The sequence below is a fragment of the Equus asinus genome, chromosome 20 (assembly GCF_041296235.1).
Source record: "Equus asinus isolate D_3611 breed Donkey chromosome 20, EquAss-T2T_v2, whole genome shotgun sequence".
Classification (NCBI taxonomy): domain Eukaryota; kingdom Metazoa; phylum Chordata; class Mammalia; order Perissodactyla; family Equidae; genus Equus; species Equus asinus.
This window is the reverse complement of record NC_091809.1, coordinates 54,946,795-54,968,895: the sequence shown is the minus strand read 5'-3', so window position 1 is coordinate 54,968,895 and position 22,101 is coordinate 54,946,795. Positions and strand designations below refer to the sequence as shown.

Sequence of the window (22,101 nt, the reverse complement as noted above, 5' to 3'; positions counted from 1 at the left end):
ATGGATGGCCATCCTGTGGTCCTACTAGATTATAAGTTGGTCATGCAGATACTCCAGAATATACTTAAATGAATTTTCTTTAGAACATTGAAATGAAATTCCTAAAATAAAAATTCTCATAGAGACTTTGCAGACTATTTAGACTGTATTTCCTGTTCTTAATTTGGGAAATATAAGTATAAATGATTCACAGTTACCAGTAAGCATTTAAGCTTTAAATATTATGTAATTTAAAGTAGTTTAAAAACAATTTTATTACCTACCAAGTTTAATATAGTCACTGCGTATGATAAGCTGACAATTTGTGTTCACGAACATACAAAGACTTTTTTCACGTTTATCATTTGTATATATTTATTTATGCTACAACCATTCAAAGGTAAAAGCAGCCAGTTCTAAATTATGTCTGTGTAATGCCAATATTTTTATTGCCTTAAGTGAAAATGTAAACTTCACATGTAAAATTCTGTTATTGAAAGGAAAGTAAGTATAGATTTCTATCAAATTCGATGGTTTCTCTTTTCTGATGTCTGTAACTCTCACTGCCTTCACTTGAATGTCCCATGTGCATCTCAAACTCAGCTGTCCAAAGGTAAACTTATCTTCATCCCCTTCCCTTGGCCTGCTTCTCTTATGCGTGCCTCTTCACTGAATGGCATTCAATAGCCCAAGCCAGAAACTTCTTTCTCATGTCTCATCCAGTTATCAAATCTTGCCAATTCTCTGTTATAAATAACAATCCGTCTATTTCTTTCTGTCCCTAGCATGCATCCTTACTGCTTTCCAGCTCTGTGGTTCGATACAATTGAAATTCTTTCAGTAAATTCTCCAAGTTCTTTCTTGTTCCAGCCATCTCAGATAGTGCTCCTGTTGCCTAGAGCACTATCCTTTCCTTTTCTCCTGACAGTTACTCTGCTTTCAGATGGCACTTTTTCTGTGAAACTTTTCTCATTCAGATTAGGTTCCTTTCCATATGCCTCTACAGTTTTCTAAACTTTCACTGTTATAGCACTTAGCATGCTGTGTTAAGAGTCTGTCGGGCCGGTCAGTGAGTTCTGTGTGGTCAGAAAGAGTCTGTCTTATTCATGGTTGTATACTGAGCACCTAGCACATAAAAGATCCCAGATAAATATTTATTGAGGCAATGAATTAGTCCCATTCAGAAATAAAACATAAGTTACAATTAAATTCTCAGCTTTATTAAGCATAATTTCTTTTAAAGGAGAAGGAAAGTCATTGATTTCCATTTATCAGTTCATATTTATTAAGAGTCAATTTTGTGCTAGATACTGCCAACCAGAACCTTATATTGTAGAGGGAGACAGACATACAAACAGAAGGAAGAAAGTGCTTAAGCAAGTCTACCTGAGACTGAGAGGAGATATCTTTGTTTGTTTGTCAGAGTCAGAGCACATTTTCCGAGGCTGTTTGGATAAAAAATCACAAAGAACAATGCTTGCTATTGTGGACTACATGAGGAGACAAAAGAGGTAATACAATGAATATTGCTTCTTGAGTTTGGGGATTTAGAAGTGTAACTTTTTACTGCTGGCTGAATTTTAACATGATTATTTTAGGTGAGGCTGCTGCAAGGTACTATATTTAATTTGTGTGATGCTTATATCTCCTTGTAATAATCCATATTCAAGGTGGCACTTTGGTTAAATCCGTATCAGGAACTCTGAATTCTAGTCCCAACTGTACTAGTTACAGAGTTATCTTTGCTAAATCATGCAACCTTTTGGGGCTTTAGTTTATTTCATCTACAAAGTGATTGGAAAGGAGTAAGTGATTTTCCAGGCTACTTTTAGTTGCATTACCCCTCTTTTAACTTTTCTGTTTACTTTTAGCTCATAGAATAAATTAGAGTTATGGAAAAGTCTCCTTTACGTTATAAGATATGTTTCTTTACTATGTACCATGGTCCTCAAAATCTGTGATTCTATTTAGCAATACTGCGCTGTGGCTGTGCTAGTTTTCTTGATTCTGGTCAATTGTTTTACAGTGTGGTGTCTTTGCTCCTATTATTTCTCATGAGATTTTTGATAGTGAGTGCAGGTATTGCTAGAGTGGGTGATCTGACTGATCTGTACTGCTCCAGAGTTGACCAGAACTTTGAAGAGATAATGTAGTAGGCCTATAACTTGAGTATATAGGAACTGATATCTCATGAGTGTGTATGGTGATGGTGGCAGTGCTTGGTAAAGAATGAGAGGGAGAGGTGGGAAAAAAGTGCAAAACTGTTTAACCCAAATACATTTACATCCTAAATATTAATTCTTCTGTAACCCCTCATACTATTCTGCCCACTCTTAGAAAAAAAAGTGTTAGGCCTTTCAGTGTCTTTGTTTCTGGTTAGAAAGTTACTGAGTCACCTCATCATTTTGTACCAGATCCTCTTCTGAGAAAGCCTGTAAGAAGCTTTACCTATAGCTGGAAGCACGTTTTTTCTTGGTATTTGGAAGCAGTTTCACCTTTGAATCATTCATTTCAGGCTTGTCATAGGGGTAGAATGTTGTTGAGATTGGCAGGCCTTAAAGAAGGTAAAAATTCTTAATATTCAGTTTTCATTCAGAACAAGACCTTAAAGAAGATTCCTTGAGAAAATATGAATAGAACATGGAACAAAGGGTAGGACCTGAGTTCAAGTCTAAGTCTGGTACTCAGAAGCTTTGTGATCTCTGAATCAAGGTTCTCTGAACTTCAGGTTCCTCAGAATAGCTACAATTAAATATTGGCTATGTGCTGGGCACTTTATTCATCAGCTTAATAAGCATTATTTAATCATTGCAACTACTGTCTAAGGAATATGTTGTATCCAGGTTTTATAGAGGAAGAAACTGAGGCTTAAGAAGTTAAGTTGCTGAAAATCATACAGCTTGTAGTAGGTGATCCAGCTGTATTTGAGCCTAGCTGTGTCCTACTCTAAAACTGGTGCTCTTAACCTTGTCACATCTCTTTGACATTAGTTTTGAGAAAGATAATATCTATGGTCCCTTCCAGTTCTGACCTTCTATTACCACAGTGGAAGACTTTTACCAAATAACCTAGGCAATAAACTAAGGAGAAAATGAACTGCAATAGGAAAGACATGTAAATAGTGTTTAGAGAAAACAAAGTTCTCATTAAATTGACCATTTAAAACGATTTTTGTATGTGTTATTAGCAATTCTGGCCAGCCTATTCTTAGCCTTTGGTCCATGGATCCCTTGGTGGAAAACAGGTATGAACCCCAAATTTGTATGGGATGATGGTCCATAGCTTTCGTCAGATTCTATAAGGGATGTGTGATCCAAAAAGAGTGACAAATAAGGCTGTTCAGTCATGTTATCTAAGAAATTTAATAGCTATATATTGAGGAAATGTCGTTTTTGGTTATTTGACTTTAACTTTCTTTTTAAGTATCACTTGCTACCATTGTATTCTATCTCAACATACTTTCCTTTTGATATTGAAGTTAAAGGAATGGACATGACTTCATTTAAAATTTTTCTTTAGACCTTCCTCAGGAACAGTTTTTGATGATGCCTTCTGGCTGGAGTTGAATTATCTTGAAGTTGCCAAGGTAGCTCAGTCTTGTGCTGCTCACTTTACAGCATTGCTCTATGCTGAAATCTACGCAGACAAGAAAAGCATGGAGGATCAAGAGAAAAGGTAATGAATGGAGAAGTTGTGGGTTTTAAAATTGATGTTGACGTTGTTTCAATTAAGGTGTTTATTAAAGATTTGTTTTCTCCCATTCCCCCATTTAAAAGACATTTTAGATAGAAATTTTCTAGCTTTTAAATACAGCGAACTAATAGTGAATTTTTTTAAAAGAAATAATTCTGCTCTGAAGTAAATAGAGGTGTTTATTACTTAAGAATGGTAAAAATTATACAGATAGCAAGCTCTTGGAAGACAGAGACCATACTTCTTTTTCTCTGTATTCTCCATAGCTGCTCGCATTGGGAACTTAATAAAGGGTTCAATAAATATTTTTCAAATGGTTGAGTGATTCCCTGATTTCAGTTAAATTAGATTTACCACGAACCCCTCAGCTTATTCAACATCCATTCTACTTGTTGACTATAGAGTAATATAACTGATTTCTCTCTGTGACTAAATCACTTTCATTACTTTGCTGTCTACTTGTGTTTCTACTACTTTAATTTACTTTTCCTTTGAGTTAGAACTCTCATAAGAATCTGATAAGGATAGTTGTAGATCATAGCAAAGAACAAAAACCAGCCAAGAAAGTTGAAGGGTAAAAAATACACACTTTATCACCCCAACTGCCCTCCTCAAATCTTTATTCATTTGAAATAGCCTGGTGTTTATTTTTATAGTTAGCCTCACTTTCTCACCACAAAATTACTCATATTACAAAATTGAAATGGTGAAGATGTATTATGTTGAGAGATTTCTCATTCTTGCTGCTTATAATTTCTACTTTGGATTGTTATTAAGTTGGAAACAGTGTGGTGTTTAGACTGTGGAAAACCAGGAACCAGAATTCAGATCATAGTCCAAAAATAATTAACTTGGTAGACTTGGACTGATTTCTTAACTCTCTGGGTTGGTATTTAATTTCTACTTTTCAGTTGAAAACAGTTAAAAATCTACAACATGTAAATCATGTGTATAATATGCCAGTGATACGTTCACGATCACTGTAGACTTTGTATGAAGACAAGTATGTTGCCCGTTAAGTATGTAAATGAGTAAGAAATTGATTGTTGCGTATTCTTAGAGTCAAAAATTTGAGTCAGGGCTTGCGTACTTGGTAGTAGTAATTATAATCTGAAAGTGCTTCGTTATCTTCGTTCCATGGATTGGAACGAAGTGGTATTTTTTAATAATTAGGAGTGAATAACTGAGTTCTTCTATGACTGTAAATTAAAGCACCTTTAATTTGAGGATAGGTGATGATATAGAATGTGGAAAAGTTTTGCAGAATTGCTTATTTAACAAAAAGGAGTGTCTAGATTTTATTTTGGTTAACTGTAGGGAAAAGTCCTTGACAAATAGGGCTTGCTGTTTGCTCTACAGTCTGATTTTGATTTTTTTTCCCAAGTACCTTATGGGAAAGAGAGGGTAAACAGAGAGATAAGGTGTATAGAGGGTAGAGAATGCTAGTTTTCTTTGACTTTGTAAATCTAAAGTGATCAGGAAAAGTATAATTGAAAGCAAAATACAGATTAACAGTTTACAAACACTGTTAAGTCAGAAAAATTAATTGCTCTCTTCAGTTCTCTATCCGATTTATTTAATAGCAAAATTCCTCAAACTAGGTATTCAGGAATATATTTAAAGTTTTGTTTTATGTGTTAACTTGCTTGTGAGAAAGTATGAGATTTCAAAGTTAGTGTCCATATTTTTTTAGAAGGAAGTCAAAACTCCTTCAAACAGGATTAGACAACGGGTGGTAGTTCACAGTCTGTCATTTTAGTATTCCTGATACCTAAGGCATTGCCTGACAGAAGTCCTGGCAACTAGGTTTTTTGCCTGAATGAATTACAGCCTTAGACTTACAAAGAAATAACCTCTAATACTATCTTTACTACTTTCCAAATTTCTCCTCTAAAAACTAACCTTTTTTCTGTATGACTTGCCAATAAGGAAAATATATATAATATCTACATATGAAGATTATAAAGCAAAATAGAATGTTGTCAGTATCATTATGTCAATCAATGGTCTCATCTATCCCCTCTTTCTGTGCTCCCTCCAAGAGGTGAATGTTATGTTGTGTTTTGAGTTTATCATTCCTTTGGATGACATTTTTATCATATGGGTATGAACCCATAAATAAAGTTTAGTTTCTGTTATTTTTGAGCTTTATAAGAAATTATATGTGTACTTTTCTACAACTTGTTTCTTCACTCAATATTTTTGTAAGATTTACCTATGTTGTTTGTTGCTGCGGTATATTAATTTGTTATTGCCACATAATGTAGCAGTGGCAGACTATACCATGATTCATTTATTACCCTTTCCCCTGTTAATGATATATATCTTAGTGTCGAATTACTGAGTCGCAGGGTATGCAATTTTCAACCTTATACCATAGTGCCAAATTGTTTTTTAAAGTGGTTATACAATTTGCATACTTCTCAGAAATGTAGTTCATGAGGAAGTGGATCAGTAGGAAGCCTTATGTTTGAAGAAGGGAGCCAAAGCACAACTATTTCTAGTTGGAGTGAAAAAAGGAAAGAAGAAACTGGAAAAGTTTATAGGTAAACAGTAGAGGCACTATCACTTAGGATAGTTTTATTTTATACATTGGATTATTATTGCCATAGATACTGTAATAGCTGGCCTGATTTTAGTATTAAAATTATACTGAATTTCGTAATATCATATAGGACTGAATATCATAAGGCCTTGGCGTAGACAAATCTCAGTTCTAATCTTGACTGTCACTTATTAGTTTTATAATCTTGGGTATAGGTGGATGCTCCTGATCCTTTTCCTTCTCAACATTTAATATTATCAGACTTCTTAATTTTTGCCAATTTATCAGACATTAAGTAATGTCTCAGTGTTGTCTTAATTTGTGTGCCTATAATTATTAATGAGATTGAACTTCAGGTAAAACCACTGACAGAACTTTTACTAACTGAATAAGGGGACATCTGCTCTATTTTTAAACAGGCTTGTCTCTAAATCAGCATACTTTGGCATATAGCCTTCCCATATATAAAATATTGTCATTAAAATGTAATTCTCATTCAAATCATTAAAATTCACAAATTTCTTTTCCATTCTAGGCCTAAATGGTATTATGTTTTAAAGTATAAATAGTTTATTATGTTTTATTTGTGACCTTTGTTGGTTTTTTTCTGGCAAAGTCTATAGTATATACATTAACAAGCTTCAAAATAGTGTATTCTCATTAAAAGAAGTACTCTTGTGACAAACAGAAGTCTTACATTTGAAGAAGGGAGCCAAAGTACAACTATTTCTAGTTTGAGTGAAAAAAGTAAAGAAGAAAGTGGAATAAGTTTACAGGTAAATATTATAGACTCGATTATTTGTGATAATATTTATTTTATACTTTGGATTATTATTTTGTTATAGAAACTATATATGTGTCATTTGGTTTTCAAACTGAAGTGACTTTTTGAACTGAGCATCATATATATACATTCATGGTTTGAAGCTTAGGCCTTAGGGTAAAGAAACATGAGTTCTGATCCTGACTCTTCTAAATTGTATAGTCTTCCGCAGGTTACTTAACCTTTCCAACTGTGAGTTCCTTTACCTGAAAGACAGAAGTAAAACCACCTATTTCATAGGGTGAATTTATACCATATATTTTCTGCCACAATTCCCTGTTCCCTTTCTTTATCACACCTATAATTTATAATTATGTATTTATTTGTTTACTTGTTTATTGTTATGTCACATCTCAGAGCAGATTGCTTCTTCTATAAATTTCTTGATATCTACTCTTAAATTGGCCCACAGTACTGTCTGGTATTCTTACTGAATTTGTTTGGTCAACTCATTCCTCTAAAATGACCATTTCAACTTCTCCTCCACACTTAAACCTCTGATCTTATCTGCTTTTGCTTTCAGCTTGCCTCCTACTTCCTGGAGAAAACAGGGGACAAATAGGAAGTCCTACCACAACCCACTATCAAACAGAAATCTCCCTGCATCTCCTCCCGTTGTAACCTTTCCTTTTGTTAAAGGAAACAAACAGTTTCTCCTCCTATCCAAGACCAATCCTTCTTCCTATGTTTTGTTTTTCATCAGCTTTTTCTCAGAAAATTTATTTTTTATTGTGCTGTGGTCCCTCTTAACATATCCAGACATTTTCAAACTTCTATTAAAAACATTCCCTTTCACACTAACACACAATCATTTCCTTCTTCCCTGTGTTCTCTTTTAAGTGTTGTCACCCTTTTTTTCTCTCTTCTTTTCACAGCGATACTTTATGAGAGAGTTGTCTATGTTTGCCATCTTCATTTCTGCTTCTTCCACTCTCTCCACTGAAGTAGCACTTGCTAATGTCATCCATAAACTTCCTGTTACTAAGTCTGGTGGTCACCTTTCATTCAACATCTTCCTTAACGTTTCATTAACACTTAACACCGTCAGGCATGCCTTGCTTAAAATGTGTTCTGTCTACATTATCCTGATTTTTCTCCTTCCTTTTTTTGCTGCTTTATAGTCTCAAACTCTTTTACTGAGTTTTTGAAGTATTTTCTGTGTACCAGGCACTGTGCTGGGCTTAGTTACTGAATGTTCCAATACTGAGGGCTTGATTTTATGTTTATGAATAGAAACAGTTTAATTAGAATTATGCCAGTATCAGTGAATTTGTATTTCGAAAATATTGTCCAGAGCAAGCACCATTAAGGCAGTTAAACTGCTTGATCACTTTTCTGTGCAATACGGTTTCTAACTTTTTCAGTTTTCTATTTTTGTTTTTATTTTACTGAGATGATTTTACACGTAATCTATTTTTAACTGTGTAAATTTTACAACAGATTTGAGTCATCAAACCACTTCTTTATCCATATCATGTTTTACCGATTATAACATAATGCAATTTTGAATTTTCTTTCAAAGAAAAACTCATGACCTTTATTTTTACCAAATTCAGTTTTCAAGTGTCAGACTTTGCAGAAAGTCATTTTCCCCTGTACAGTTTTAGCTGTTGACAGGATTATTTGTTTTTGTTTTTATGATTATTTTTGCATGTGTTAAAAGCCCGTAGGTAGGGATTTATTTCTCATGTAATTCATGAAATTGTGAGCAATTCTCAGGTCATCCACAATCATTCTGTTGACTGGGATTGGTTTGTTGTGTTGCTGATCGAAATCTTTAGTGTATACTTCAGTATCATTATATTTTATTTTTATAATGTAACATTTAGAATTGGGAGTTACATCTTGGTAATGATGTAACTTCTGATATGCTAAATTCATAAAGTGATACTTTTCCTCTACAATTTTTGTTGTTTCCATGTTTTTAGGATCTGCTGTTAGAGATCTACAGAAGTATAGGAGAACCAGACAGTCTGTATGGCTGTGGGGGAGGAAAAATGTTACAACCCCTTACTAGGTAAACTGCATTTTTCTAGATAATGATATAATAATTCTGTTTGTGAAGGAGTTACATGCATGTAAAACTCAAAGGTATTTTGAAAACTTTTAATTATAGACTACGAACATACGAACATGAAGCAATGTGGGGAAAAGCCCTAGTAACATACGACCTTGAGACAGCAATCTCCTCATCAACCCGCCAGGCAGGGATAATTCAGGTATGTTGTTTTCCTGCTTCAGTAAAGTGCTATTAGTGTAGTGCTGAGAATATTTCAGTATGTTTATGGAATATTTCTACAGCCACATAAACTCCTGAGATAAGACTGAAAGTTGTCTGTTTTTCAGGCATTGGGCTAAAAACTCAGAGGGATCCACAGGTAAATGAGACAGGACAGTGACCTAAAAGATAGTGTAGATTTGTTGATCGTGATCTTGTTAGCTAACAGTAGAAGACATTTCTTGACTGTGTACAGTGTGCCACATAGTGAATTAAGTTCTTCACATGGAAAAATCTCATGTAAACTATTTCTCATAGTTTGCATTAGAGTTGGTCACAAAAGCTGTCATATCTGTTACTGGCTAATATTCCTTAGCCATTCTTCCATCAAATATTAAAGTCCTTTGAGCTCTATCTTTGTGTTGTGGGGGGAACATGCTAAACAATATTTGGGATTTTAAGCAATTTATTGTGAACTACTAAAGTTTTTTAAAGTTACTTTTCATGTTTGATTGCTATTTTTTATTTCTCTAGTTTTCTATCTTTGGTTACTTACTTAGTTTTTTTTTTAAACTCCTGTTCAGGCCTTGCAGAATTTGGGACTCTGCCACATTCTTTCTGTCTATTTAAAAGGATTAGATCATGAAAATAAAGAGTGGTGTGCTGAACTACAAGAACTTCATTACCAAGCAGCATGGAGGAATATGCAATGGGACCACTGCATTTGTGTCAAGTAAAAAGAACTCTGACATTTTTTATTGCCATTTCTCTAGTTATAAACGAACTGTTTTTATCTTGCTCTACGAATGTAACAGGAGTTGTGTTTTTTATGTTTTGTAAACTCTGCAGGCTGTAGATATGCCTAAATGCTTGAATAAGATAGCAAGAGCAGTTAGTGTACCTAGGCTCAAATTTCACTCTTTTCTTCGATTAGGGCAGTTCCACTGCCACCCCCAAGATGTATTTGAAAATATAAGTATAAAAAGTATTTTCTCATGAGAATCTTCTCACTTATTGTTTCTAGGTCCAAAGAAAAATGTAGGCATTTCCCTGCTGCAAACTTTTAGTCAGATAGCACTCTTATTGACTGGATGGTACATAAAAGACTACCTATCTTTATTTATGAGATACTTTTTTTGATTAAAAAAATACTGCTAAATTGGTAACACAGGAAGATAATGTTTATAACCTATATGTAAGGTTACCATATTTTCTGAATGAAAAGCCAAACACTTAATCTAATGAAAGATTTCGTGTTTACATAAAAAATCTTTTGATGATGTAAACACCTAAAAATTAAATCATATTAATTGTGTGTTTAATTACCTTCATAGAAAAAGAATTTTCATTAATTGGAGTGTCTTTCAAATTTCAAACTATTAGATTGCTATAAAATTAGAGATATGCTTTCATATTTTTAAAATCTTTTACTCTAAGAGCTTTCTTCCTGCTTGCCTCTACAAATCCTCATATACGATTCTTCTCTTTGCCTACCATGTTTTAGCCACATAGGCTTTGTCCATGTTTTTCCATCAGGCCTATTCCTACCCAAAGGCCTTAAATGCATCTTCTTTTTGCCCCTGTTACCATGTGTGTGGCTTCTTGTCATTCAGAGTCTAGTTTAATAATGTCACATCTCAGAGACTCCATTCCTGACCAGCCATTCTACAGTAGCCACCCAGTCATTCTATTTTCTTACCCTATTTTAATTCTCTACATATCCCTTGTCACCATCTGACATTTTTCTTATTTATTGTCCCTCTTCTCCAAACCAGAACATAAACTGCATGAGAACAGGGGCCTGATCTGACTTGTCCACTAATGGATTCCCTGCATCTAGAACCTGGTGCCTGGCATGTAGTAGGCATTCATTGAATAAATGAGACTATAGCAATTTTAGAACTGGGCAAAATACCTGAGAAATTTACTTTTTTCTACCTGAAGAATTTGACCCACAAAATTCTTTGTATTTTTTTACGGGAATATCTAGAAATGCATTTTTTTAAATGTAGAAATCTTAAGTTTAGTTTTAAAATTTTGTCTTTTGATGAAATTATTTATACATGCATATTTTAGGATTATTTGTTTTAAATATATTTTTTCTTTCTTTTTTTTCAATTATCTCACAGCAAAGGAGCAGAAGGAGCCAGTTACCACAAGTCGTTGTACAATGCTCTGCAGTCTCTAAGAGACAGAGAATTCTCCACGTTTTATGAAAGTCTCAAATATGCCAGGTATTATAAAAAGAAAGAATTATCATATTTTAACATTTAATGTCATGGCTTCTTTTCTGAAAACTTGATGAATAATTTCAACGTGAGGATTTGCGCTGGTGCAGGGGTAAGGTCTTGGTGGCTGTGATCGGTTGTTTCCATGACATTCCACGTCACTCCTCTCAAAAAAAATTCCCTGTGTAAGCAAGAGTTCATACAATCAATGTTGAAACACAAACAGTGCAAAGGGGAGGCAATATCCAGTGATTAGCAATTTCATAGCTTTTGCACATCTGAGAAATGAGTACTCAGGTGAGTTTTATCTTCTGCAAGCATGTTTTTGTAAGAATTGTGAGTGTGCCTATCTTTAAAATTTTATTCTGTACCTTGAAAATGTATTCCTCATGATTTAAATGTTTAATATTAGAGAATTCTTTAATGTACATATATCACATATATATATAGTACTAATGTTACCTTTTTATTTTTTGTTTTAGATGCAGGAGCATGCTCATGTTAGTTACTTATGTAAATTGTTACATTGTTTTTTCTTATGTAATACTTTTTTATTTATTTCTGTAGTTCAAATATATTCTTTCCTTTTAAAAAATTCCCTTTGGGAATTCTTTCCACCAAACCCTCAAGAAAGTCTTGTCAATTCCCACTCCTCTCTTCTCTTCCTGGACCAGCGTACTGAGAGTTTTAATCTTGTCTCCTCTAATAGGTGTATGACACTCACGTCTCATAGCATTAGTGCTCTTTTTATAAAGTGGTGACTACTTACAGGCTTGTTATGAGGCACAAATGAGATAATGCACAAGAAAGTACTTAGCTATAACAGGCTAAACAAATGTAACATATTGTTTTTTGTTTAACAGCAGTTAGTGACCTAATTAAATTCTGTATTTTATTACTGAAATAATGTTTGCTGCCGTTTAAGTGCTTATTATGTACTAGCTACTTTGTTAGGCTCTTTCCACATGTATTCTCTAGTCTTCAAAATAATTTTGGAAGTGAAAAGACTTAGGTGCAGAGAAATCCAATAATGTGCCCAAAGTTATACAGCCATAGGTGGCAGTACTGGGATTTAGCTCTAGGTCTGTATGATTCCACGATTTACTTTGTTTTCACTGCATTATGCTGGCGCTTGTGAATATTAGTATTATTAGATCAACATCACAGCCTATGATGAGAACTCTTTAACAACAAATTTGAACTTTTATCCTCCTGAAAACCTCTTCTTAGTTTTCAAAGTGTCTTGTCTTTTCTGCCACTAGAGTGAAAGAAGTGGAAGAATTGTGTAAAGGTAGCCTTGAGTCTGTGTATTCACTCTACCCCACACTTAGCAGATTGCAGACCATTGGAGAGCTCGAAAACATTGGGGAGCTTTTCTCAAGGTATGTTGTTCATGTGACTTTGTAATCCTCAAATGCAGCTTTTCTCTTACCAATAGTGACTTTAAAAAATAAAAATAGAGACCAGCAGTAGGTTTGTTTCTTTCCTGTTATCAAGGTATAAGTTGATTAGCCTAGTGAACTGTGCTCTTATTAAAATAAACATTTGCAAAAATATTCATTGTAGGGGCCAGGCTGGTGGCAAAGTGGTTAAGTTTGCACGTTCCACTTCGGCAGCCTGGCATTTGCTGGTTCTGATCCCAGGTGCAGACCTACGCACCACTTATCAAGCCATGCTCTATCAGGCATCCCACATATAAAATAGAGGAAGATGGGCAGGGATGTTAGCTCAGGGCCAATCTTCCTCAGCAAAAAGAGGAGGATTGGTGGCAGATCTTAGCTCAGGGCTAATCTTTCTTAAAAAAAAAAATTTCATTGTAAAAATTCAGGTTTATAGAATTAGGTTTATTGTACTGTCCTCTTTATAGCTTTTTCCTTGTTCTACCCCAGATAAAATTGTTTCTTCATGTTTTTGCTGTAGCACATTATACTCCACTCTGTTTTCACACTGCCTTGGCATTGGTGTCATTTTATGTATACTCTGTCGTGCTATACTGGAAGCTCCCTAAATGTGGGGCCCATCGTTTTGTTTATGATTGTGTCCCCAAGTGCTTTTTCCTGGTGACTGATTCTTAGTCAACATTCAGTGGTCTTTATTCAGTGACCGTCAGTGAATTTGGAGTAGATGTTGAGGGAAGATTACCTCTTATAATGGTGAGAAGAAGGTGATCCAGAAATATTGGAAAATGACATAAAACAGTTATTCAGGATACCATGGATCTAAGTTCAGACTTTGTGACCCTGAGAAAGTCACTTGACTCTTTGGGCCTCACTTTCCTCATTTCTAAAATGGGGGATTTATATTTGATGGTCTCTGGGCCCTTTTTAGCCTCGTCATTTTGAGTCATTATCATCATTATAAGAGGATGGAAAGAGGGTATAAGTTACCAAGATCACGTACCTTTATGCTAAAATAAACTTGGAATATGTTTTGTAAGTAGAAAAGAGAAGGAAATTTTAGAGTCAGAAAATAGTAGGGTTTTTTCAAAATTGCATAGCAGAAGGCCAAGTCATTGATGTGGCTCTTCTTAACTAGAGAATAAAGGAACAAAACTGTTTTCTGCTTTCATTGATAAGTATATTGGTGGTTCTTACTGCCAGAAATCTAGGAACTTTTCCTCTGAATGAAAGATGTCTCCAACTAAAGAAAGGATAGAATTCCTTAAGAAACTCCTTAAGAGTAATACTGGCTCTTCCTCTGGTAGGGAATTATAAGGAAGAGAGGCAGAGGGAAAGTTTGATGAGCTGGTGAACTAATACTTAGGACAACAGTTTTAAGTGTGGTGTACAGATTCCTAGGGGTCCCCAAGATCCATTGAGGGGGTCCATGAAATCAAAACTATCTAACTTATAGCAAGATGTTATTTGCTTTTTTTGGTCTCATTCTCTCATAAGGTACAGTACAGTTTTCATGAGGTATCAGAGAAAAATATCCACAATTATCTGGAAAGACCATTAACATCATCTTCCCTTGCCACCTACATATCTGTATGAGGGCAGATTTTCTTTCTGTGCTTCAACCAGAACATCATATCACAACAAACCAAGTGCAGAGGCAAAGATGAGCATTCAACTTTCTCTATTAAGCCAGAAACTAAAGAGATTTGCAGAAATGCAACACAGTGCCAGTCTTCTCAATGTTTTGTTTGGAAAGTACAGTTATTTTTCATAAAAATGTTATTTACAATATAGTTGATTCATTGTTACTTTTTAAAATTTTTTTTTGCTGAGGAAGATTCACTCAGAGTTAACGTCTGTGGCAGTCTTCCTCTATTTTGTATGTAGGTTGCCACCACAGCATGGCTGCCAACTAGTGGTGTAGGTTGGCACATGGGATCTGAACCTGGGCTGCCGAGATGGAGCATGGTGAACTTAACCACTAGGCCACAGGGCTGGCCCCATTATTATTGTTATTTTTAAATAAATTAATGCATAGTAGGTTTTTCTCAGTTTTGGTTTCTAATATGGTAAATATCAATAGTTATAACCCAATAACTGAAAGCTCTTTGGGGTCTCAATAATTTGTAATATTGTAAAGAGGTTCTTGAGATTAAAAAGCTACCCTAGGATCATTTTGAGAGGAATTAAAGTTTTGGTTCCTATGAATTTGTGTTAATGCTTCCTTGTTTATCAAGCAACTAAGCAAGCTTTCATTTCCTGTCATCGCCTTGTCATCTTCCTAGTCTCCCTGCTTCATCCTGATTTCTCTCAGTACAGTAGTCCTGAAGGATTGGACAGTATTGCTTAGTTTGAACATCTAAGAAGCATACTGTTGTTATAAACTAATTGTACAGTATGCATTTTCTCTTCCTTTAATAAATAGCATTGGTAAATGAAACCTTTGCCAAATGCCAGCATTTCCTTCACTGGATTGTGATTTCTTTAACAGCTGTAATCATGCAGAGTCATCTCCTGTGCCTGGCAGGCACAGTAAGTAATTAATGAGTTTACTTCATCTCCTTGCTGACATGTCCACTTTTACCAAAAGGAGCACTGAAGCAGGACTAGAAGTGTAGGCATTCTGTATGACAGGCCTGATGAATGTGTTCTCATGTCAGAAGAATATATATTTAGAAGTGCTGCTTTTTGTGAGATCGAAGAATATTTTTAAGAAAATCTTTCAAAATGTTTATTTTCTGTGGCCCCTCTGCTGACCCTCAGAGGTCTGACCATTTTGTAGTTTTCTAAACTTTGGTCATTATTTCAGATTATTTATAAGTTGTAATCTTGTTACTCCAAAAACTCCCTTGTACAGTCATGTGCCGTAACAATGTTTCAGTCAACAACGGACCGTGTGTGCAATGGTGGTCCCATAAGATTGGTACCATAGAGCCTAGGTGCGTAGTAGGCTATACCATCTAGGTGTGTGTAAGTGCACTCTCTCATATTCGCACAGTGACAAAATCGCATAATGATGCATTTCTCAGAACATATCCCCATTGTTCAGTGACAGATAACTGTATTATATCTTAAGTTTAGAACCTGCAGAATACCAATTTTTTAAAATTTCTCTTCCTTACATGAATTCTGTGATTTTTGCTTTTAGATCAGTCACAGATAGGCAACCCTCTGAAGTCTACATTAAGTGGCGAAAGCACTCCCAGCTTCTCAAAGACAGTGATTTTAGTTTTCAGGAGCCTATCATGGCTCTACGCACAGTCATTTTGGAGATCTTGATGGAAAAGGAAATGGAGAGCTCCCAAAGACAGTGTTTCAAGGACATTCTCACCAAGCATCTTGTAGAACTCTCCACACTAGCCCGAACTTTCAAGAACACTCAGGTAGTAGGATTTAAAACTATCTCACCTCCTGACCTTTCCTTTTATTTCCCAGAAAATAGAAAGCGTGAGTAAAAAAGAAATGTCATTGAGAGACAAAGATCGCTATTAAAATATTATATATCCTAATTGTTTAAGATTTCCATTTTTGAATTTGACCTGAGTTTAGCCTCAGACAGGGTACTTAGCTTCTCTAAGCCTCAACTTCCTGGTCATGAAATGAGAAGATAACTTACTATCTTGATAACAATTCAATGATTTTATACACTCTGTATGTATGAAAAACAGTCAGACGTGGGGGTTGGGGAAGGCAGTCCTGACAAATAATGAAGTCCTCAATGGATGGTAGTTACTGCTTTCAGTGGTAGTAGTAGTAATAGTACAAGTATTTATTCCCATATACCATTTTCATTTCAGCTCCCTGAAAGGGCAATATTTCAAATTAAACAGTATAATTCAGCTAGTTGTGGAGTCTCTGAGTGGCAGCTGGAGGAAGCGCAAGTATTCTGGGCAAAAGAGGAGCAGAGCCTTGCCCTGAGTATTCTCAAGCAAATGATCAAGAAGTTGGATGCCAGTTGTACAGAGGTTGACTTTTTTTTTTAATTGGCTGAATTAGTATTTTACTGTTATAAATAATAAATCTACAATTTTATTAAACCCTTGAAATTACTGATGGATGAACAAGAAATTATAAAAAGCAGCCTGGAAAATTAATATTTGTAAAAGATGTTTGCAAAGTATTTATTTTTCCTATTTACAACAATTCAATCAGTCTGTCTTTTGGTTGATTTATTTAATTTGTCTGAATGTTTAAAGTTTTGGCCACAATGATGTCCTTCTCACATACACCTGCTTAGTGAATATCACCTTACTGTCATTTTGGGATTGGGCACTTGTATGACATCCTCCGTTGTTAGAGATTTCATCGTTATACCAGAGCACCGGAAGTTGGTATGCTGTGATGTTTAAATATTGCTTAACAATATGGGCCTTGGAGTAGGGCTGGCCAGAGTTACATATCTTCTTTGTATCTCAGTTTTAATTTTCTACTTTGCAAATTAAGGATAATAATGGTACTCATTTCATAGAGTTCTTGTGAGGATTAAATGAGTTCATATACATAAAGCCATTAGAAAGTGCCTGGCATATACAAGTACTCAATAATTGGGAGTTGGCTCCAATAATAGTAATAATAATAAACAGTAGAGGATAATTGTTTCATAAACTTACATACTTGGAATTATTAAAATAGTTGTATGGTGAAAGCAGATGAGGGAAAACATTTTTAACCTACTTTTGTCCCCCATATGGAAGATATTTTTGTGCAGTCATGGTAATAAATTACATTTTAAGGTTTTGCTTTTTGTATACAGAATGATCCAAACCTAAAACTTATGTACACAGAATGTCTGAGGATTTGTGGCAACTGGTTAGCAGAAACTTGCTTAGAAAATCCTGCAGTCATCATGCAGACCTATCTGGAAAAGGTAAGATTTTCTAGCAACCCTTGAGAGAGTTGTTTAGCGTGAATACATTTGATCTTTTTATCAAGGACAAATATATTTCAAAAGGAAATAAAAGTATGATTTCAATTTTCCGTATATGCTACTGTTGAAGCTCTGTGTAGTCTTTAGCACAGAATGAAACAGAATGTTAGAAAAGAAGGAGCATGTTTTGAAAGACAGCCCAAATATGTCTCTTTTCTACACCTCACCGCCAGCTCCTCTGTCAACAAGTCGTTTCTCCATTTATTTATCTACAAAAATAGCTGATTAAGGAAGTGCAAGTCAGCCTTTGCAATTCATTTGTAGCCCAACCACCCTATCTAAGTAGGGCTAAGATTCAGTCTTCAGCCCCTTTTCACCTTCCTGTTTCTCCCTCTTATTCCTGAAGTTTAACTAATTTTGGAAATAGTTACCTCACTAAATAAGTGTGACAAGAAAAGCATAATATGATTGCCTTTAAATTTTGTAGAGTCCTTTGTTTTTGCACAGTTCTTTACAAATATTAGCTCTTTGGGTTATTTCTGTACTGTCACAGTTGTTTTGAAAAGTCAAGAAAATACTGCATATAATTTAGCTTACACATGTGTATAAAGTTGAACTTTACTGTGGGTGTTTCTTTGATCTGAGTGGTTATTTAGATGCATTTAGTATCTGTAAATACAATATAAATGGACTGTGTTTTTTTGAAGGCAGTAGAAGTTGCTGGAAATTGTGATGGAGAAAGCAATGATGAGCTCAGAAATGGAAAAATGAAGGCCTTTCTCTCTTTAGCACGGTTCTCAGATACTCAGTACCAAAGAATTGAAAACTACATGAAATCATCAGAATTTGAAAACAAGCAAGCTCTCCTGAAAAGGGCCAAAGAGGAAGTGGGCCTTCTTAGGGAACATAAAATTCAGACCAACAGGTAACTAGGTGTCTACAAGTGACAAGTGGCAAGATATACACAGTCACTGTGTATCTGTATATACAAAACCAGAGCGTGAACTCATTGTAGAGTATGTGAATGTTAGCTTTTTGTTTTGTTTTTTTTGTTTATTTGTTGGTATCATAGTTGAAAAGAGAGAGGTATTAATATTAAATACAGAATAGTTACCTATTTGATGTAATTAAACCCTTTATTCCAAGTTTTTTCCCTTTATAATCCTTGGAATTTTGCTTTTTCTCCTGGGATAGATACCTGATTTTTCATTGACGTGGTATATCATGTATGATTTTGCAGTTCTATAAAATTTGATGATTTTTGTGTTTTACTTTAATTATCCCATGCAAGATACACAATAAAGGTTCAGCGAGAGCTGGAGCTGGATGAATGTGCTCTCCGTGCACTGAAGGAGGATCGTAAACGTTTCTTATGTAAAGCAGTTGAAAATTACATCAGTTGCTTATTAAGTGGAGAAGGGCATGATATGTGGATATTCCGTCTTTGTTCCCTCTGGCTTGAAAATTCTGGAGTATCTGAAGTCAATGGCATGATGAAGGCAAGTCTTCTTTTTCAACCCACTATTCTAGCCTGTGCTTTAAAAGCTTAGACACGAGCCCCTCAGTGTCGTGGATGTTGTATACTTCTTTGTGTCCCTAGCGCTTGGTTCAGTTACACATAGGTACCTGATTAGCTCTAATGATGCAGGTTTATGTAGAGGTGAGAGAATTTAGATCAGTCTTTTCCTGTATCCGTGCAGTTATCACGGGAAAGTACTCAGAATGCTAGATTGGGGGATTTGGAAAGCAATTAAAGAAATGTGATCACAGGTGAGTTTTTCCCCCCCTGCTTTATGCTTTTCTGGGATTTTTATAGTGAATTGCTTTTGTAAATGGAAAAAAAAATTTTAAGAAAACATATGGCAGCAAGACAATACTCCCCCTTATCCACAGTGAATACGTTCCAAGCCCCCCATTGGATGCCTGAAACCACAATAGTGCCGAACCCTATAGATACTATGTTTTTTCCTATACATACATACCTATAATAAAGTTTAATTTGTAAATTAGGCATAGTAAGAGATTAACAACAATAACTTCTCTTTGGCATATCCAAATTGCCAGCATCACTACTCTTGCACTTTGGGGCCATTATTAAGTAAAATAAGGGTTATTTGAACACAAGCACAGAGATACCACCACAATAGTGAATCTGATAACCAAGATGGCTACAGAGTGACTAAGGGGCAGGTAGTGTGTACAGCGTGGATACCCTGGACAAAGAAATGATTCACGTCCCGGGCAGGGTGGAGTGTGATGGTGCAAGCTTTCATCACTCTGCTCAGAACAGCATGCAATTTAAAACTTAGGACTTGTTTATTTCTGGAATTTTCCATTTAGTATTTTCAGATCTCATTTGACTGCAGGTAAATGAAACCACAGAAAATGCAACGGACATAAGGGGGGACTACTGTATTTCATAAGTTTTAATTTAAAAATCTTAGATTTTACTGATGACTCCTAATCTTAATGTTATGTTTACAAGATATGTATTAGCTGTCAGTTTGAAGCTTAAAAGTAAAATGGTTCTTCTGAATGAAAAGGATTATAAGGCTCATAATAGATATAACCAGTCTCTGCTACTAGTGCACATTAAATCCTGTTACTTTTAGCATATAGGGAAAAATAGTTACACACTGACTTCTCAGGAGTCAAGATCACGATAGTCCTCAGATCCATGTTTGTCGTCCTTGGGTTCACTGGAATATAAGCAGGTGTTCCAAGTATTCCAGTTCTGAATACAATTTAATTTAGAATCAAATAGTATGACTTACTGATGAAGCAATCTAGAATACTCATCAGAAAGACTTTCAGGTAAGATAGATTATAAGGAAAAAAATGTAGTTAATGAAGTTTTAACAACCACTAGATGGTTGTGCTAGTAGAAGAACATTATCTTAGAATAATTTATTTGCTTAGATATGAGACTATTTGAAATGCATTGTTTCTTAATTTTGTTTCTTTTTAATAATAGAGAGATGGAATAAAGATTCCATCGTATAAATTTTTGCCTCTTATGTACCAATTGGCTGCTAGAATGGGGACCAAGATGATGGGAGGCCTAGGATTTCATGAAGTCCTCAATAACGTAAGTAAACCTGAAAAACAAACACTGCTACTGCTTTTTGTTTATATTATGTACTACATAAAGTATAAACTACTGTTCCACTCCAAAAATGGAAATACAAAAAGATTTTAGTTATATTTATTGGGCCATATAAAGGCAGGAATGAAGATTTCCTTTGGTCTCCTCTCACTCTCTCATTCTCCATGTCCCTCTGTCTCTCACACACATCCACACACTCTACCCACTGCAGTATCTAGTACGGTAACGCATATCTTAATGTTAAGCAAAATGAAAAAGATTGTGGATTTTCTATGTTTTGTTTGTTTGCATAAAACTAATAGGTCTTCATTTTCTGACAGCTCATCTCTAGAATTTCAATGGATCACCCCCATCATACTTTGTTTATTATACTTGCATTAGCAAATGCAAACAAAGATGAATTTTTGACCAAACCAGAGGCAGCAAGAAGGAGTAGAATAACTAAAAGTGCACCTAAACAAAGCTCTCAGCTTGATGAGGTATTTGGATTAAACATACATACCTTTTTAAATTGTGGTATTTATTTTTCCCAGAATATTCTTTTCTTAAGTCTCAGGGATTCTAAGAAAGTTTGTAAATTTGTAAATCCTTTGTTATGGTGCCACCTAAAATTGGCTCAGAATTCCTGAATTTCTTAAAGCATTGGCGATACCAATAATATTTCACTTTTTTTCCTCACAGCAGTGAGCAAAGAAAAAATAGATTTTGAAAGGCACCCGAGTCATTTCTCTTGAGATTATTATACCTTTGATGTATTTCATTCATAAGGTGACTGTTGTGTTTGTATCTGAGAGATTATAGTCCTTCCATTGTCTAGATATGTGTATAAATTCTTTTTCCTTTGTTTTTATAACTGAAAAGTTTCTGTTGGGTATTTCCTTATGTGATATTGTTTGTTTTTTAATAACAGGATCGAACTGAGGCTGCAAACAAAATAGTACATACTATCAGGAGTAGAAGACCTCAGATGATCAGAAGTGTTGAGGCGCTTTGTGATGCTTATATTATATTAGCAAACTTAGATGCCACTCAGTGGAGGACTCAGAGACGTATGTGTTTGAAAGAATGAGTGTTGCTTTCTTGCTATGTTCTTCTCTGTAGGGGTCTATTAATTATAGAGCCTAATATGTAAATGTGTTTAAAATCACAAATACGGTAATTGCAAATATGAAGGTCCTGATGGTTACAGTTAATACATGATTCAAAACTTAATTTTTATCTCATAGCTTTACCACACTCCTGTCA

General features: G+C 35.0%; 1 protein-coding gene across 1 annotated transcript in view; it reads left to right on the top strand.

Annotated features, from left to right (window-relative positions):
- ATM (ATM serine/threonine kinase) overlaps positions 1-22,101 on the top strand; it is a 115,994-nt gene that overhangs the window by 67,837 nt on the left and 26,056 nt on the right. The window contains exons 39-54 of the mRNA XM_070490340.1: positions 1,403-1,490; positions 3,499-3,654; positions 6,906-6,993; positions 8,969-9,057; positions 9,157-9,259; positions 9,843-9,991; positions 11,388-11,492; positions 12,749-12,868; positions 16,032-16,266; positions 16,681-16,848; positions 17,637-17,750; positions 18,458-18,675; positions 19,042-19,249; positions 20,725-20,838; positions 21,177-21,335; positions 21,767-21,905. Coding sequence (XP_070346441.1) covers positions 1,403-1,490; positions 3,499-3,654; positions 6,906-6,993; positions 8,969-9,057; positions 9,157-9,259; positions 9,843-9,991; positions 11,388-11,492; positions 12,749-12,868; positions 16,032-16,266; positions 16,681-16,848; positions 17,637-17,750; positions 18,458-18,675; positions 19,042-19,249; positions 20,725-20,838; positions 21,177-21,335; positions 21,767-21,905 — 2,253 coding nt within the window. The remainder of the gene's footprint in view (positions 1-1,402; positions 1,491-3,498; positions 3,655-6,905; positions 6,994-8,968; positions 9,058-9,156; positions 9,260-9,842; positions 9,992-11,387; positions 11,493-12,748; positions 12,869-16,031; positions 16,267-16,680; positions 16,849-17,636; positions 17,751-18,457; positions 18,676-19,041; positions 19,250-20,724; positions 20,839-21,176; positions 21,336-21,766; positions 21,906-22,101) is intronic.